This window comes from Condylostylus longicornis, unplaced genomic scaffold (assembly GCF_029603195.1).
Source record: "Condylostylus longicornis isolate FDR11 unplaced genomic scaffold, ASM2960319v2 ptg000135l, whole genome shotgun sequence".
Classification (NCBI taxonomy): domain Eukaryota; kingdom Metazoa; phylum Arthropoda; class Insecta; order Diptera; family Dolichopodidae; genus Condylostylus; species Condylostylus longicornis.
The window spans coordinates 11461913-11481546 of record NW_026578103.1 but is presented as its reverse complement, the minus strand read 5'-3'; the positions used below and the strand labels follow the sequence as shown (position 1 = coordinate 11481546).

At 26.2% G+C, this 19634-nt stretch overlaps 3 protein-coding genes across 4 annotated transcripts in view; 1 reads left to right on the top strand and 2 right to left on the bottom strand.

Annotated features, from left to right (window-relative positions):
• The window catches only part of LOC129615037 (histone acetyltransferase KAT7), a 67445-nt gene extending 57753 nt beyond the window's left edge, over positions 1-9692 (bottom strand). The window contains exons 1-6 of the mRNA XM_055530085.1: positions 9560-9692; positions 7800-8985; positions 7215-7737; positions 7106-7156; positions 6704-7047; positions 6496-6524 (exon numbers count right to left, since the gene is read on the bottom strand). Coding sequence (XP_055386060.1) covers positions 6496-6524; positions 6704-7047; positions 7106-7156; positions 7215-7737; positions 7800-8985; positions 9560-9577 — 2151 coding nt within the window. The 5' untranslated portion in view covers positions 9578-9692. The remainder of the gene's footprint in view (positions 1-6495; positions 6525-6703; positions 7048-7105; positions 7157-7214; positions 7738-7799; positions 8986-9559) is intronic.
• On the top strand, positions 9366-13814 carry LOC129615038 (glutaminyl-peptide cyclotransferase-like). Of its 2 annotated transcripts, none has more exons than XM_055530087.1 (4): positions 9366-9495; positions 11031-11176; positions 12800-13478; positions 13545-13814. In XM_055530087.1, exons 1-4 carry the CDS (start codon positions 9379-9381, stop codon positions 13680-13682), a joined length of 1080 nt encoding a protein of 359 aa, XP_055386062.1. In that variant the 5' UTR covers positions 9366-9378; the 3' UTR covers positions 13683-13814. The 2 variants fall into 2 exon arrangements, with proteins under 2 accessions (XP_055386062.1, XP_055386063.1); XM_055530088.1 differs by lacking the exon at positions 9366-9495 and adding an exon at positions 10764-10949.
• Positions 13815-14322: 508 nt separating this feature from the next.
• LOC129615039 (RNA-binding protein Rsf1-like) lies at positions 14323-18560 on the bottom strand. Its single transcript, XM_055530089.1, has 4 exons — positions 18336-18560; positions 15626-15759; positions 15481-15550; positions 14323-15419 (listed from the first exon to the last, which is right to left on the bottom strand). Exons 2-4 carry the CDS (start codon positions 15731-15733, stop codon positions 15013-15015), a joined length of 585 nt encoding a protein of 194 aa, XP_055386064.1. The 5' UTR covers positions 15734-15759; positions 18336-18560; the 3' UTR covers positions 14323-15012.
• Between the last annotated feature and the right edge of the window lie 1074 nt (positions 18561-19634).

Below are 19634 nucleotides of genomic sequence, written 5' to 3'. Positions count from 1 at the left end.
ATATTATATACAAAGAAATAAGCATATAAAATAAAATGTTATATAACAACGTATTCATATACACGTATAATATATTACTATATAGAAAACGAGAAAAAAAGTAGAGTTGACCTTGTCAACTCTGTGATACCCGTACGAATTTGTTATCCTTTGTGCGAATAACTAATGTGCCATAACTAACTATGGGGCAGACTATGACTTTAAGTTGCCGTATTACCATATTAATTTATGCAAAATTTCAGTACTATGTGTTTTTCAAAATACTGGTTGTGCCAAACTACTATTGAAGTTGTATGGCAGCTACCAGAAAGAGCCAAGAAATTTAAGCGAATTTTATCAAGCACATCGGCCCTACTAATATATTCATTTGTGCGAAATCTCAATATCACAGTTTTTATAGTTTCTGAGATATAGCCAAATAACTTTTGAAGTTGTATGGCAGGTACCAGAAGGAGCCAAGTAATTTCAACGACTTTTATGAGACACATTGGCCATATTAATATATTCGTTTGTGTGAAATTTCAATACCACAACTTTTATAGTTTCTGAGATATAGCCAAATAAATTTTGAAGTTGTATGGCAGGTACCAGAAGGAGCCAAGTAATTTCAACGACTTTTATGAGACACATTGGCCCTATTAATATATTCGTTTGTGTGAAATTTCAATGCCATAGCTTTAATAGTTTCTGAAATATAGTCAAATAACTTTTGAAGTTGTATGGCAGGTACCAGAAGGAGCCAAGTAATTTCAACAACTTTTATGAGACACATTGGCCCTATTAATATATTCGTTTGTGTGAAATTTCAATACCACAACTTTTATAGTTTCTGAGATATGGCCAAATAAATTTTGAAGTTGTATGGCAGGTACCAGAAGGAGCCAAGTAATTTCAACGACTTTTATGAGACACATTGGCCCTATTAATATATTCGTTTGTGTGAAATTTCAATACCACAATTTTTATAGTTTCTGAGATATAGCCAAATAAATTTTGAAGTTGTATGGCAGCTACCCGAACCGGTACCCCGATCACGTCCAATTTAAATAGGGTTCTGGCACTTACTACAATAAATCATTTGTGAAAATTTGGTGAACTTAGCTCAATTAGTTTTTGAGTTATCGTTCGGACGGACGGACGGACGGACGGACGGACGGACGGACAGACAAAGCTAAATCAACTCAGAATTTAACGCTGATCAAAAACATACACTTGAGTCTATATCTAACACCGTTATTTCTTAGCGTTACAAACGGTAAGGCAAATTTAGTATACCCTTCGAACATACGTTCGTACGGGTATAAATATAAGCATATTCATATATAACGTATATACTAGTAAAATTTTATAAATACTAAAATTTTGATTGTAGACGAAATTTTGTAGTCAAATATGTATTAAATCATGACATCTATCTACAAGTTATTTAAAAAAATGTACATACACACATATTGTATGTGTATAATATATTGATATCAATTCATATTTGTAAATTATTATTAAAATAATTGTAAATTATTATGTATGATGTATGTAAATCAAAAGATAGTATACTATCGGATACAAGTTTATACAGGTGTATATTAAAATAGACAGGTGGAGATAATACGGTTAAATGGAGTATATCTACACAGTATATTGAATTTTGAGAAAATTTTTATATAACAGAAAGATAGTTATTTGAGTATGTTTTATGAAAATACTGGCCTCTACTAAAAACGCAGATCTAACATCAAATTAACATATTCAGCAATACAATTTTAATTCCTGAATAAATGAAATTAATACAAATGCACACTACATCTGTATTTTGTTAAACATCCTAAACCTAATTTAAAGTTAATGCGTACTAGAAGAATTTTAAAATAATGATCTTTCTTTGTGTAAATTAAATTTAATAAGCAATGTCTTAAAACTGATTTTTAAATTTAATCTAATAATTTATTAAATACTAAAAATTATTAGTATTACATATATATACATAAACATATATATAATCTACATCTGATTTATTTTAATCAATAACAATATCTAAACTTATTTCCCTTTTTAGTATCTGTTGTACTTTCTAATATTTTTTAAGTATGAGAAAATTTTAAACACTATGTAAAATGTAAAAATAATATTGAAAAAGGAAGAGGAAAAATTCAAAATTGAAATTATACATAAATGAAAACGGGGACGGGAATATGCTTACATAACAAAATATTTTATATACACGAAATTTCCAGTATACGAGTACATACATATTTTATTCATATGTACATATATACGTTACATGTGTACAAATGTTACATGTGTAACATGGATTTTGTTCTTATTCTTTTGTTAAATTAAAATTCTCAACAAAAACTATAAAGAATTGCAAACAAAAAACTTGATAGTAAATATTTTTTTTTTTTTTGTATATGTGTATTAAATTTTGTATCCTTATTTCAAAAATACCATAATTTTTCATCACAGTTATTTTCCACAATTGGTTAAGTTAAATTTCAATAAAAGTAAACGATAACATTTATTGAGTACATAAAATTGGTTCCTCTGTATTTGTTGATAATTCCAATACAATAACAGTTTTAAAACGACTGAAACAAATTGAAATTATTATAGTAAATTACTTAGATACATGATTGTACTTCCCAGTTATATACTTAAAAAAAAAAATTAAATTTATAATAACCAATTTTTATTATTGTTACATAGTTAACTGTTCTCTTTCTTGTATATATATGTACAATGAATGTGCATAATATGTACATTATACACAATACATGTAATGAATATCCTATGATGATAATGAACTGACAAAATTTTATACGTTTTGCAAATTATCATTTTTATATTTTAATTGTTTTTTTATTATGTACATGCAATCACCGACAGTAAAATCATCAGTTCTATACAATAGCAAACTAACAAAACAATCAACATAATTATTACTATGTATGTAACAGTATATGTTGTATATGTAAATAAAAAAACATGCAGGTGCATAATAACAAATCAATACACAGACACATAAGTAGATACAAAAAAAATATCTAGAATATAAAATAAAAATTTTTGAGTATGGTCAAGGATAACAAGAATTTTTTCCTTTTTTTTTTTTTGTTTTATCAGACATATGTACCTATTTCCACATAGTCTAATATTTAAGTATATAAGTATTACATATATAATATATAAATGTATATAACCGACCGTATACAATATAGACAGAAAGAAAAAGTCATACAAAGCAACATTGTATGTACGTATGTACATATATTACAACTCTATGTACACGTACATAAAGCTGAGCTGAAATGGGAATATATAAAAAGCACGACGGCGATAAAAAAAAATACATAAAGTGCAAAAAATTCATGGGAGAATTTCGTGTTCTTTTTCTTTAATTTGTAAATTTGAACTTGTCTTGTATATGAATTTACACTAATTTTTTTTTTTTTATTTAACTTTTATACATTTATTGTACATAATATAGTGTGGGGGTTGATTTTGAATTTATACTTTCATAACTATATAGAAAGAGGAATAGCTATATCTATCTAAATTTTATACATGTGTGTTGTATAATTTAGCATGAAACCATTTAATAAGATACAGAACAGCAGACAAGTATATTATGATTATATGTGCGAAAAAATATATTTATTTTCATATGTTTACATATGTACATACATATGTAAATTACAAGAAAAATGAGGGTAAATTTTGTAAAGAAAGGGTAAATCGCAAATAAAATTACTTAAAAATTTTAATAAAAAATCGAAAATGAAAAGATCTTTGATTTTAATTTTTTTTCAATAACTTTTGTAAATTTTAATTACCTATATCTTGTGCATTAAATAATTTTAAATAGCGCTTTTAAAAATATTTAGACCCATAAAAACTGCACTAATTTAAGTTTGAAAGCTGATGTATTTTTTTACATATATTTTATATTCAATTATATTAAAAAAAAACTTAACCCCTTTTAGGTGACTTGAAAACTATTCTTAAAATTTAATTTTACTTAAATTATAACAATTGAAGAGGTAAATAACATTTTGACGAAAATCGAGTTGGTCAGACAGAACATCATTAAATTTCATATATTTTCAATTGTGATTACTCTTATAGCTAGAAACCTAATAGAAGACGAAATTGACCGTACATATAGGAGTTAAGTAACAAAAAAATTAATATTTTTACAATTTGTTAAGGAAAAACAAGTGTCAGAATGCAAATGTAAGTTAACCCTTTGGCCTACTTACCGCTTCAATTGTTAAAGTAGTTTATTTACGTATAAACGCTCAAATATAATTTATTATGCAAAAACAAATTTGAATTTTTATAAGCAGAAAAAATTACTTTAAAGCTTACTTGCTTTAAGAATTTTTTAAGAATATTAAATAATTTATAAAAATGCCCCCATTTTCCGATATTTTAATTTATAATCATTTATAAAATAAATGATTTAGAAAATATTCTTAAATAAGGCTGGGATTTGAAAAAAAAATAAAAAATAAAAAAATATCGTAATAGTCTAGGCCCTAGAAGTTAAACAAAAAATAAAGTCTCAATCGCATCATGTACAAATTTGAATTCTTCTTCTTCAAATATTTCTTCAACTCGATATCTTAGTTTTTAACTTGGGTATCAAATCCTTAATCCGTCCTTTACAAATTTTAAAAAATCAATGAAATTTGTCAACATTTAGAACAGAATCACCTAATTTTCCATACCTTTAATCGCATTTCAAATTAAAAGAATGTATGTATATTGTATACAAAAATGTATTACTCTAAAATTCAATTATACTATATTTGCGCTCATACCTTCAATCTTACGACCTTAATAATAAAAAGCTAAAATTATTTATTTAAAAATTATCTTTTATGCACATATCCTGTTTTGAACATGTTTAGAATCTAATTATTTAAAAGTTAAGCAAAACTACCAATAAAGAATATTTGCTGACTTTATTCAAAAAAGAAATAAATATGCATTATTATTTCCTTGTAAGGAAACTATAAAAAAAATCCTCATTCGTAAAAATAATATTAATAATAAACACTTTTTATTATAATTTTCCTTTTTGTCTGAGCAATGAACCATTTATTTTTAAAAAATATTTTTATTCATTTTGCACCCTTTTCTCCATCCTTTCCATATTTTCTCGTACAAAAATATTAATATATGTATATTCTTCACCTTACATTCTTTATTTCTGTTTTTCCTCATTTTTTATTATTTCTTTCAAGTTGAATTATTTAAAAATTTATACGACTGCCGCTTAGAACAAAGGAAATAAAAATTTGCAATGAATAAAAGTCGAGGTCATCTTTGTATGCATTTCGTTTCTTTTTCTTATTTTTATGAGATTAAAATTACAACTAAAAGTAAGCATTAATGATGTCTAGTCTACATTTCAGCTTTATTAAACAATTTTTATTGTTATACTTTTTTATTTTTATTTATTTTTCACTTTTTCTTGCTTTAGCTATTAGGATTTAGTGCATCTTTATTTTTATAAATTAAAAGATTTGCAGTCATTGTATAGAGCAATAATATGAAAAAATGAAAGTTAAGCATGAAAAATATATTTTCATAAATTTTTCTTATTAAGTTTTAAGCTTTGAAAAATACATATATTCTAATTGTAAAACAAAATTAATTTATTCGTAGTTTTTTATTAAAGTAATGATTTTGTTTTAAGAATTACTTATTTAGATTTATAATCCTTTTCTAAATAAACATTTGAAAAGTATTATTAAATTAATACTAATTTAATATTAAATTTTATTAATTTGATCAAATTAATAAAATAACAAAGTTCTGATTATTTTGGTTGAAAACCAGTTACTATTAAAAATTTTAAATAATTCATTTCAAACAATCAATTCTTCGATTTGAATAAACTATCAATGATTAAAGATTTAGTTAATCATTTTTAAATTAAAAAATTATTGTTCATTTTATATTTTTAAAACAGAACAAGAGAAACTTTAACTGGGACAAACATATCCAAATAACTGTTTCAACTAATTAAATTTCGAAATAATCGACAAATGAGCAGAAAATGTTACAATTTATAAATTTGATTGTGTTAATCAAATTCCCGAATTTGATTTAATTATGTTAATCATTCTCCCTATTCTAGCATATTTCTAACATATCTAATTTTCCAATTTTTTAAATCAAAATATTCACATTATATAGTTTAAAAGTTTGAAAATTAACTTTTAAAAGTATAATTGAATCATTAAAGAATTACATTCCTTAAAATATTGTAATTCTGCCTTAATAATAAATGAAGAAAAATAATTAAATAGAAACAATTACCATACTTCTCCCCAGCCTAACAATTTTTATGTCGCAAAACGGATTATAGAAAAATAGTTAAAATAATGAATTATGATTTTGAATAACGCGAGTCTATTCAAATAAATTTTACAGCAAGTAGAACCCCCTTTCTGACTTGTATTAAAAACATAAATCAAATTAACTCACCTTGCTAAAATATCCCACTGTATGACAACCTAAAATAATAAAAATAAATTTTAGTTTTGCAATCAATTTCATTGATTATTGGTTTTGTTTTAATTTTAGTTTCTAAATGTAATTACATATTTAATTAGTATATTTAGAATTAAATTAAACAATTTAACAAACAGATTTACAATTTAATAGTTGAAAAAAAAAAACATTTTAAACTTACCAGCATGATCGAACAAAGTCATTACATAAAATAAGAATGGTTCGACATCGTAATAAAGTGTTTTATGATCTAAGAAAAATTTTGCTAATAAACATAAATGTTGGCAATATTGTTTATGTCGTTTTCCATCCACTTGCCACACTTGTAATTTTCCTTTTCGATAAATTTCATCGCCAGGAGGATGACGCCATACACATTTTACTGCATGTCTTTTCATACCAATTTCAGATTTTTGATATCGAAGACAAAATTCACAAATATACATTTTAGGTATCCTAGCCACATCTTCTGGATATGGAGATTGATACCAGACTTTCATTTGATATTTACCCATCGAAATATATCTACAAAACAAAAACTAACTTAAAGAATTTTGAAAGTATATTATATTATCAAGCTAACTTGATTCCTTTTCCGACTGGTAAATCCTTTAGTTCTTTTTCAATTTTTTCACTGAAAATAATCATTTATACATACATTTGTAAGGTTAACACAATTTCATTTAGTTTACCTTGCCATTGCTTGTGCTTCACGAAATATACTAAGGTCATATTCAGGAACAAGTCCAATCAAATTTGGTTCTCTAGATGTATCCATTGGTATTTTCGGTTTTGTCTTTTCATTAACACTATTGGGAGTTCTGGCACCATGTTGTGGTGTTAACGGTGGCTTAAAGCGAGATCGATTTTCTCTTATTCTTTGCAAATAAATCCTTTGTTCTGGTGTGGAAAATTTAATTTTTTGTGTTTCATATTGTATTATCAACTTTTTATCATCATCTTCTCGATCCTTCCGTTCATTGGCTCTGTCTTTGCATTCTGCTACTGACATATTATGATATATTGGGCATGCTTCCGGTAAAAAATGCCTGTTAGCAATCCCACTCAAATGACCTGTTGAGTCACATCCCTCAATCGGACAACGTTGTACTTCTGGCGCTGGAGAAAATGCATGAACGAAATTATTTGGAGCTGGTTTCGTTTCGAAATTTCTTTTAGCTTTAGTTTTCGATTTTGTGGGGCAGGGATTTGAAGCTGCAAGAAAATAATTAAGCCATATTTAAGTAAAATTATAACACAAAAACAGAAATCATTACCTTCAGATTCGCTATCCGTTTGGGCTTTTCCGATCAAGTGCTTTGATTTTCTAGTACTAGAAGATCGAGTAAGCTTACGTACTGGCTGTTTCGTTGGTGAGGTATTATTTACTTGCTCTGCATCCGAATCAGTTATTACAACCATAGCATTTTTTGTTGCTTGATCACTTGATGAACTTGATTTTGATACATTATTTTTTGATGCTTGAGCATTATTTAAAGTTTTCTTTGAAGCCGAATTCCCTTGTGCTGAGTCTTTTTTTTCTGAATTTTTTGAGTCAGATTCATCTTCAGAATCGCTTTCATCATCTGAACGGCTAGATGTATCGCTGGACGAATCTTCTTCACTTGAACTACCTGTTTCTGAAACAGATGGTGACGATTTCGATTCACTTTTCTTAACAGGTACAGGTTTCTTAGTGGGAATTGGAGCCTTAGGTTTAGGTTTATTTTGTTGTTTAGTTTTTCCTATTAATGCAGCACTTTTATTAGCAACTGATGCTTTTTTACCTGTTTCAGAATCAGAAGAGTTATCCGGTGAAAATATACTTTTAGACTTCTCCTTTTCTACAACAGTTTTCGCTACCGCAATAGGTTTGAGTACTGCTTGTTTGTTATTATTCACTTTTGTCAAATTTTGCTGTTGTTGTTGTTTAACAACAGATGGTGGAGCTTTTCCGCCACCTACTGTAGGTGTGGGCACTGGAGGTGGAAACGGTTTTTTTAAATCTTGTATAGAACCCACACTTTTTTTTCTTTCAGCTGTGTTTGATTTCAACAATGATGATACAGAAGCTGCAACAGCCAATTTTTTAACAGGGTTGATTTCTTCATCACTTGAATAAACACTACTCTTTGAATTACGTTGAGCTCGCCCGCTCTGCGTTTTAGTAGATTTGATATTATTGCTTGCATTATTTTGGTTATTAATTAATGGTTCTTTTTGTATTTTGTCTTCGGGTATGACTATCCTATTTACTTTTGTCTCAGAACTTCTCCTCCTAGCAGCAGCTGAAGTTGGCTTTTGATCTTTTTGTGCGGAAGGCGGACTAGATTTTTCATCCGAACTGGATGTATCCGAACAAGATGTTGAACTTCCCGAATCATCAGATCCACTAGAACTACCACTAGAGCTACCACTAGAAGAAGTAGAGCCCTCTGAACTGGATTCTTCTGTGCTAGTACTCTAAAAAAAAATACATAGATAAACATAAACTCATTTTATATATACATCCTGTGTATATGCTACATGCATTAAGAACTAGCACAATTCAAAAGTTTATGTAAACAAATAATAGAATATTAATTGCAGATTAACAAATCAAACATCGTGCACATGTGAATGTAAGTTTAAACAGAAAAAGTTATAGTTCTCAAAATTCAAAGAGATATTTATGTTGATATTAATAAAAGCTTTTACTGGTATGCAACAGATTTATTTGAATTGACATATTGAAAATATGCGCACTAAAGCAATAATTAAAGTAGTAAAAATCGATAGCTCTCAAAAGTTTGGTCAAAAGTAAATTTTTTTTTAAACAAAATATTCTAAAATATTATTAATATTTTTAAATTTAAAATGCGGCTCCTAAATACAAAATTAATTTCAAAATTCAGTTTTAACAACATAAAAAATTTTATAAATCCTTATTTTGGACACCAAAACACAAATAAGTTAATTGAAATTCACGGCAAAGTAAGTTTAATATTAAGTTTTTAAACATTTTGCAATAATATTCTATTCATTTGTTTTTACTTACTTTTTTTCTTGAAGACATTTTCAAAATATTAAATTTATCCAAAAAAAATCTCTACAAATCGCACAAACAAAAATTTTTATTTATACTCTAGCAAAATTCTAAATGTTGGATGTTTCTTTCCTCATTTTTTCTCTTTCACTTTCAACCAATATGACATTTCTGTAAATGTTTTGATTTATTAGAAAATTTAAGTCATTTGCAGAATCTTATTTGACAGCTTCACGAAAACTTAAACATTTATAAAGTAGAATCTCCGTGTATATTAATTTCAAATGTCAGTCATATACAAAGAACATTTTTTATTTTTTATTCTTCATTTAAATTATTTAATTAAAAATAATTAGATATTCTATTGTTTCAACAAGATTCTAAATCTTAATCAAAACAAGTTCTTAGAAAACACAAATGCGCAATAGCCCAATTAAGATTACCAGCTTTACAAAAGATTACACTTGAAAACGAATTCTATTAATTGTACTACAAAACAAAAAATGTTTTGTTTAAGCATACTCTACACAAAATTCCGAAGTGATTTTTCTCAAACATATTGGTAAAATTTAAAAATTGGCCTATATTTCACTTGTCTCTATTCTTCTTAAGTTTTTTTTTTAAATATCACTCAAAATATCAAAGTAAACAAACGCATTTTTTACGAAAACTTACATAAATTTTCGAAAATGTACGTAAATTTTTCATAAACAAACATACCTATTTAAAACACATTAATATTGTATAAGTTAAAAAAAATTAATAGGAAAAATTTTAATTTCTGTAATTCATCAAAACAATCCAAAATACATACCTCTTCCATACTTCTTACTTATTTTTTCCTCATCATAAAATAAAATTTATTTTTGTGAAAAATTTCTTTTGGCGGATAAAAGTCTTGGAGAATCTAAAAATGTCAACTCAGTTATTTTTCAATTTCAGATGGAAAATGTTTTTTGTATTGCAGTCTGTTTTTAACTACGAAATTACTGTTATATAATTTTTTAGCATATTTTTTATATTTTTTCTTTAAAAATAAAAATGAATAGGTACACTAATGTCGTGAACATCTACTCCTTTTGAAACGAAATGTTACTGGAAAACGATTTGAAAATGCAACACTTCTTCGTGTACAATGTAAATTTGACAAGTATTTTTTAAATTTGACATTTGGATTTAATTAAACAAATTGTTTTTGCTTTTGTTTACATTGTTTTTTTTTGTTCTAGTAAGTAGGTAGTTTAATATAAATTACAAACGTTTTATTTTTATTCATTCCATAACAAAGCTTGCCATTAATTAAATTAGTGATAAAAATAATTTAAGCATGTACTTAAAATATTCCAATTTTATTTTGTTTGTAATTTACTTGAATTTTGGATTCGTTTGTAGTAATTCAAAAGTAAGTAAAGAACTAAAAAGCACGTAATAAAATAAAGCTGATAATTTTTATTGTTTACGTGTTCCTTTTTATATATTTTAGATCAATATTCAAAATCAATCTCTAAAAATTTCGGAAACAGTTTTAACGAAAATAAGCAATCTTTCAAATACGGAACACTTTATGAAAACATTGGACAGCATATTGATACCAAGAGTGCCAGGTTCTGACAATCACAAAATAGTAAGGTAAATCAAAATCAAAAGGTAAACAATTTACAAAATATAATATCTATCGTATTGATATTTCGCATTAAGTATTAATGCCTGCCACGTAATTTATTTTACTTAACTACCTACCTAGGTTTCATATTAAGCTTCTTAATGAAATAATTATTAAACAGAATTAATTTAAATTAATTTAAAATAAAATATTAATGTTAAAATTTAAAAAAATATCTTTAAATATCTTTTAATTAATGCTTTAGTTTTTTATAAAAAAACAAATTTTGCTTTTTGAACTTTGGATAAAACTGAATAATTAGCCGTTTCTTATTTTATAATGCTATAATTTATAACGCATGGTTAAAGGTTTTAATTTATAATTTAGTCAACATATGCAATTATTGTTTTGAAGGAATTTTGGGTATCGTGGACCAGTCGGTTAAAGTAGACCACATTCGTTCAACCAAATTAAACGTTCAAAGGTTCTGATTTCTCTCTTTAATTCAGTTTAATTACAAATTTCGGAGTAATAAGTAACTTTTGAGAAAATAAAAAAAAATTTATATGTATTTCCACATTTTCGTGTTCCTTTTTTTTTCAAAAAATTAAGTTTGACGGTAATGTGGACTACTAGCGGTTCCAGTATTTTGAAGTTCATATTACCCAAAATGGTAGTGTATCACGCTAATATTATTTAATATTTTAGGAAAATGCCAAAGAAGACAAGAACTTCGATTTTTCGAAATTATAAGAAGCAACAACAGCTGTTAAAAAAGGACAAATGAGGTTTATGCTAGATTCAAAAATGTTTGCTCTTCCATGTACAAAACATAATGGTTGAACCAAAAAAAAAATAGATGCTTCTTGCAAATTTCTTAAGTAAAATAATAACTATCCCCTTTTTATTGTGGTGTTTCAACCAGGTCCTAAAAACCCGTATTTACTCTCGAAATAGAAAAACAATTTGTTGAATACATCCAGGAGATGGAGTCAGGATATTTTGAAATAATGCGGCGAGATTATTATATTAAATTTTTTTAAATATAATAATTATTATATTATATTACGACGAGATTATAATATTATTATAAAAATAGACAAGTAGTTCAAATTACTCGAACATTACCCTTCCACATTACCCTTCCAAAATCAAAAGTAGCCATTTTGGACTTCATACACTTATTCTCTCATAACTTCTTACACAATTAGAAAAACCATGTTTGGACTGTGAAAGGTTAAAGTTGCTGAAGATAAACGGCAAGATATAAAGGGTGGTTCACAATACCAGAAGTTCCTCTATTATCACTATTTTATCAAAGGAATTTTCCAATTTTTGTTTAATTGGCATATTCATAATTATATAAATATAATTGCACAGTAGAATATTGTAATTTTGTAGTAATTTATTGAAAGTATGCTTTTCTTAATTAAATATAATTTTATTTTGAATATAAAAACGTTTTTCAGAAAATAAATAAAAATGAAAAACTTTTTTCCTCCAAATACCATTTTTGGAATTTAATTATTATTTATTATTGTGTAGGTTAAACACTTCTTTTTAGGAAATATTTTTAAAACTCTCAATGAAAAATTTAATAGATGTACATACATATGAAACCTATCAATATTCCTTTGTTTACTTTTCAGAGATTTTATTATTAAATCTATGGAATCTCTACACTGGCAGGTTGATCGCGATACGTTTGAAGATATTACACCACACGGAAAAATACGTTTTGAAAATATCATTGCTACGCAAAATCCATCTGCAGAGCGTTTTCTAATTTTAGCATGCCATTACGATTCAAAATTTTTTCCAGATGATGAATTTGTTGGTGCTACGGACTCAGCTGTGCCGTGTTCTATGATGATTAATCTTGCTCAAATAATGAATGACTATTTAAAGCTTCAAAATAAAACTAAAAATGGAAATAAACTAGGACTTATGTTTATTTTCTTTGATGGAGAAGAAGCATTTGTTGAGTGGGGCCCAAAAGATTCAATTTATGGTGCAAGGCATTTAGCAACTAAATGGGAGTCTGAAAATTTTTTGAAAAAAATTGACATGCTTATGTTATTGGATTTGTTAGGTGCTCCTGATGCAAAATTTTATTCTTTTTTCAAAAGTACAGAAAATGCATACATTAAACTGATTCAGATTGAAGAAAAACTTACCTATCATGGTGCCTTAGATAAACATATTAGTAGTGGCGTAATAAGCAAATATAAAAATTCATATTTCCAAGAAAAATCGGCTACATCATACATAGAAGATGATCATATTCCCTTTTTACGTCGTGAAGTCCCAATATTACACATGATACCGGTAATTTTTAAATTCAATTGTTTATTAAATTATATACTAAGATTAGAATATTCTCCAAACTTGTAGATTCCATTTCCAGACACTTGGCATACGCCTGAAGATAATAAGAAAAACATTGATTTTGTAACAGTAGAAAATTTGAACAAAATATTAAGAGCTTTTGTTGCAGAATATCTGGAGCTTCCAATCAATGATGGGGAATAATTTTATTTAGTGAAAGTATCTTAGCCAATTTATATTTTAAAAATGTTTGTGATATTTGTTTTTAAAAATTGTGCATATATGGTTTTAAGGTTTAATTTTGTTTTAAATAAAAATTTTACTTTTTAAATTTTATTTCAAAATGTTATATTATGTAATTGTAAGCTCTTAATACAAATTGTACTCTTAATGCAAATTCTACACTCCTTAATGCATAATTATGACGCTTTTTTCTATAATTTACGATTTTCTTTTGAAACTTAAGTTTAATGCGGCATTTAAAAAAGGCCTTTAAAAATATTTTTTAACTAATTAACTTAAAAAAAAAAGATGCGACCTTTGCACGTGCATCTTTTGTGATAGATTTTTGGAACATGCTACTTTCGAAGATTTCGTAATTTGGATTTATCGAACATACCTCAAATTCCTGCAAACCTTATTTTAAACCACAATGAAATTAACATAGTTAAATAAATCATCAGTTTGGAATTGGAGATTTTGGAAAAAGTAGACTTGTATGCGACATGTTACTTTGGCATAGGAAAAATTGAATCGTTTGTACTTCTTTGCACCTATATAAATCCTTTTTAAACTCTTATTACGAATAGTTTTCTGTTTTAAAATAAAAATTGATTAAAAGGAAAACAGCAATATTTTTTTCTTAAACCGAAGTTTATTTAATCTTAATCTAATATTTTTTATAGTTTCCACGAGTACAAGATCTTAGTGTACATGGTTTACATTGTATCTTGGTGATAGGCTAACGAAATGTATACGATATAATAGAGTGCTTTTGTTTAATATTTTAATGTTACTTATATTCTAAATTATTTTTTTTTATTTTAATTTTATTTTAACTTACAACTTAGAAATACTAAGACTTATTTTTTCTTTGTTTTTAAATTTTAATTAATAGGTGTGGATAATTTGATTTGGTTTTTTTATTTTAATGATTTTGCAGTTATATAATTCAAAATACTTTTTAAGATCTTTTAAAGTAATTTTTTCATATTTATTGTTTATTCAAAGAATTTCTTACATGCTAAATATTTAATCTTCATTTTTGAAAACACAAATTTATTTTAATTTTTTTTTTCTTTTTTTTTTTTTATTTATTCCTTTCTTTTGGAATGCTTACATTCTACCCACTACCAAAATGTCTAACATCTACAAATTTTAGTATTATAATTGTAGTTACGTATACCAGATTGTTTTAAGATAATACGTGTACTTGAAGATTACAATAATAATATGTTGATTAATTTTAATATTTTGAATGTGTACACTAAGAAATTAATGAATATTATTTTATTAAAATTTTATAATAGTTTTCTTAAAACCGTCTGGGTGATCGTGATCTGAAGCGGTCTCCCCCACCACCACCGGAGCGATAACCTCCACCACCACCGCCGCCACCATCACGTTGACCTCCTCCAGCACCACCTTGCCTTCTAAAACCTCCTCCACCACCTGAACGGAATCCTCCACCGCCTCCGTCACTGGATCTATAGCCTCCGCCACCTCCACCATTATTTGACCTAAATCCCCCACCACCTCCTCGACCACCTCCAAACCGATTATTACGATTTCCTCCACCAAAACCTCGGCCACCGCCACCACCGCCACCGTTACCAAACCTTCTACCACCTCCACCACCACTTCCTTGTCTTTTTGGTTTTCTTGTTGATATTTCAACTTTTAGTTCTGCGCCAAGAAAGTCTTTACCATTCAAAATATCGCCTTAAATAATAATACAACATTAAATTTATTTTACGAGTTACATAAAATTTTAATTACTTACATGCTTTTTCAGCATCGTCACGATTCTCGAATTCTACAAAAGCAAAGCCTGGCGGGTTGAAAGCGACCCACTGGGAATAGATGATTTTTTTTTTTAAATAGTCAAAATAATTATTGTAATTAATTATATAATAAAAAAAACTTACAACACTGTTAACTTTTCCATGCTTGGTGAATTCGTCTTGTAAATCTTCCTTCTTAATTTGATCGTTGAGATTACCAACGTAAACCCTCGTTCCTTGTCGATCACTCATTTTAGGACTGGTTTGTATTTGTGCGTCTAAAAATATTTAAACAGTTTTTAAATGAAATATAGAAAAAAAAATCAAATTAAACTATGATCGGATATTTTGTGATATTAAACTGCCTATCTAAAAAAAATTCTTTGAATTATTTAATTTAGCTTCGAAACCAAGAGATACAATAGACACTAAACTAAATTATTGAGCGAAATAGAAATTGAGGTAGATACTCTGAGCTAAGTGTAAGTGCAAATAAGTAAAACCAAAAGAAAATTCTACTTAAAGATAAAATCTTGAAGGCAAATGAAACTGTTGAAAGAGTTAACAAATAACCACTTTTTCCTTAAGTGCCTCAATACCCTAAAAGAAATTCCATGTTATAGCATTAAAAACAAAAATTCTTAATCAAATTCAATGCTTACTATTTAATATTTTAACATGCAAAATGATAAAATTTCTTCAAAATGATTGAAGTATTTTTTGAGATAATTTTGAGACTTTAAAAATACATGTTTTCACAACTATAAAATTAAATATTTATGATCAATATTTATGACTAATATCTAGCTTTAACATTTTTTCAAATATAACCACATAACAAAATGTTAAGCAAAAAATGGAATTTTTCATTTCAAAATTTATCCAAAAAATCCATGTACATACATATTACATATTCTTGTATGTATGTTGATAATACCTAAATTTATTATGTATGCATGTATGCACATATATATATTATTTCAGGCGTCCATATTAATTAAATGTAATGCCGCATACCGCCAAATCGGTTAATGATTCACCTTTTATTCATGCTAAGCATGTACATATGTATGTATATAAGAAGATAGGTTTCTATGTACCTATATATGAGAAAGCATGCATGAATGAATGTAATTTACAAAATAATAACAACTATTACCTGTTGATTGTTTTGTAAATTTTAATTATTTAAATTATCAACAAGTTTACATATTTTACACTAAAATATTTTCACTTTTTTTTTAATAATTAATGGAAAAACTTTAACAGGATTTACAAAGAAAAAAGGCGACAACATAACCATTAATTCATGAATTCATATTTTAAGAAAAAAGGAAAACATGTGCTTTTTCTATTTTAAATTTTTAATTAAATTTAAGTTTCTGCTTTAACACAATTGAAATATTCTATCACTAGTTTACTTCCAAAATTATTTGTGTATAAATTATTCTAATTAAACATATTTGCTCTGCATTTTTTACCTTTAATAAATTTTCACTAGATTATGTTGGGTATATAATAAAATTTCAAATATTTTCGTGGAAACATCAATTGAAATATAAAAAAAATAAATTTGAATTTAAATTACATTGAACTTCTTAAGTAATAGATAGGCAAGTATGTAGGCACTTACAATTAAAACTTAAAACACACAAAATTCATTTGGTAAGCAAAGAAAATATTAACCAAGCGAAAATAATTTTTTTTTTTGTGAAATTTGAAAAAATAAAATTTTATTACACCATGTGTTTATTTAGCATTATATAAAATCTATTTTTAAAATTTTATATTTTGAGAGCACCAGCAGCATAATGCGGGCTGATAATTTTTTCTTTTTAATGATTTTTAAAAACAGCAGAAAGGAAAGAAACTATTTATTGTTAGGTAAGAGCTTACTTGCTCATCTAACATTAAAAGTTAAAATTTATCAAAGTGCTACCGTGTTACTTTTAACCCTCGATTTATTTTTAATACCTAGGTGCTAAAATCGTGATTTTAGTTTGTTTATTTATTTTGATTATTTTTCTTACAGTTTAGTTTTTGTTTTTTTTTATAAATTTTATCAAATTTGTCATTCTAATACAAAATTTCTTAAAAATAATTTGCTCAGCCTTGAATTTTAAAAATTTTAGAAAAAAAACCTAAGATTAGCTAAAGAAGGAAGAAAAAAGGCAGTTAGTGATTTGGAAATGTAGGCGTTTCCTTTGCTATAAGACCTAGATCAACCATGTACCACCATCATTATTGTCATTGTTACACATTTATTCTTTATGATTAATACCCATGTATCATACTTTCATCATTGTTGTATTAATGATGTATAAAGTAATAGTATGATGAATACCAACGTTCTGAATTCAAAGACATATGGATATTGCGCTAGAGCGAAATTTTGATTTTGGGAATTTTTTATACTTTTTTATTTTTTCATTTATTTCATTTTATACTCTATCTTTTTTATGTCATTCATATTCAAAGAAATGAAGTCAAATTGTCATAGCAATAAAATTATTGATCCAATAAAATAAAAAATGGCGGAAGCCACTTATTACATACATGAACAAGAAAACCAGGGGATACGAAAAAGATGCGTAAATTTATAATACCATTTTAATAATCAATGAATTTTCAAGTAGATATGAACACATATCTAATTTTTTGAACGCTTCGTTACAATCAATTTTAAATAGTTGGAAAGTATAAAAATACAATTCTACGCAGAAAATAATTTTTTTTAAAGCAGAGGTCAATGAATTTATAAAAACGCTTTGCTAAAAAGAAATATGTAACCAATTTTAATATCCGAAAAATAAAAACGTGCAAAATTAAAAATATACAAAAAATTCTTACTTACATTATCAAAATAAACCAGGCGGTTACCTCAAAATACAGGCGGCGAAGATATTATGAAAGAATTTCTTTAAATATTTTCAATATATTCACCAAATTCAATTTTAATCACTTTTTATAAACAAACAAATTAACTTTTACCTATCAAAAAAAATAAAATTCCAAATTAAAAATTCAAAGCAAAGCACAGCTTCCCCTTTGAAGGAAAGAAGCTGAGTGCTGTTGTAATTGGATATTTGCGCCTTTCCAAATACCGATTTTATACCAAGTTTCATACAACAAAAAAAAGAGCGTCGCGTCACTTTAAATTAAATTGAATTACCGGCTGTCACATTTGACGTTCAACTATGTTTACATGTATTTAATAAAGATTGCATTAACGCTTCAAATGTCAAGAGTAACTAAAAAATTTATAATCTTCTTTTTATAATTTTGTAAAGTTTTGAAAAATTTTAAAACTCATTGTATTTGCATTTTTAATAATTTTGTAGAATTTGTATTGCTAAAATAATATTATTTTTGTTAGAAAATTTTTTTTCTAACTTTTAAGTAAATTTACCAATTTTCCAAATTTCAAAAAAAACACTTCTTCATATTTATTTTCTTTTAAAACTTACAGCTCAATCTTTTATTGAAGCCATATAATTATTATATTATATGAAATGTATTATTAATATTAAACGACTAGGTTATAATAATATAATAGGTTCGCTTAATATAACCTTGTAGCAACCTATTGTGTTCCCACAATATAGTTTACACAAGAAAATCCTCCATACACTTTCAAATAGAAATAGAAACAAAAATTCCACTTTACAAACCATTCTAAAATCATGAAGTTTTTTAAATACAAATGTTTGATTTGACAATTATGACAAAAATGTTTAGAAAAATTATTCTTAAGATGAAAGAGCGTCATCTGTCGGTAATTTTTGTATATAAAACTATTGAATTTGATTTTGAAACAGTGCTGTCGTTTTAGAATATCGTGTTGAGTTCTTAACATTTTCACAATTTCAACCCAACTTGAAATTTCAATAATGAATGTTTTACTGCAGGAAATTTGTTTTCGTCATATACGAGTATTTAGAAATAAATATTGTTATTATATAAACAAATTATTATATAAATAAATTATTATATAAATAAAATTTATAACGATTGTTTACTAAAAAAAAAATGATAAATAATATTTAACAAGTCTTATTATTTGCTCGCCTGTTAACATGATGAAAAATTAAAAATAATTAACAACTATGAAATTTAAAATTATGATTAATAACTAAAAATGCTATAACTTTTC

What these genes read in the sequence shown, in the direction of transcription:
- LOC129615038 (XM_055530087.1), top strand. Translation starts at nt 9,379, where the DNA reads ATGCGGCTCCTAAATACAAAATTAATTTCAAAATTCAGTTTTAACAAC. An exon ending in GACAATCACAAAATAGTAAG is followed by an intron (nt 11,177 to 12,799) that starts GTAAATCAAAAT and finishes TTTACTTTTCAG; the next exon opens with AGATTTTATTATTAAATCTA. An exon ending in CAATATTACACATGATACCG is followed by an intron (nt 13,479 to 13,544) that starts GTAATTTTTAAA and finishes CCAAACTTGTAG; the next exon opens with ATTCCATTTCCAGACACTTG.
- LOC129615039 (XM_055530089.1), bottom strand. Translation starts at nt 15,733, where the DNA reads ATGAGTGATCGACAAGGAACGAGGGTTTACGTTGGTAATCTCAACGAT. An exon ending in ATGGAAAAGTTAACAGTGTT is followed by an intron (nt 15,551 to 15,625) that starts GTAAGTTTTTTT and finishes ATCTATTCCCAG; the next exon opens with TGGGTCGCTTTCAACCCGCC. An exon ending in TGACGATGCTGAAAAAGCAT is followed by an intron (nt 15,420 to 15,480) that starts GTAAGTAATTAA and finishes TTATTATTTAAG; the next exon opens with GCGATATTTTGAATGGTAAA.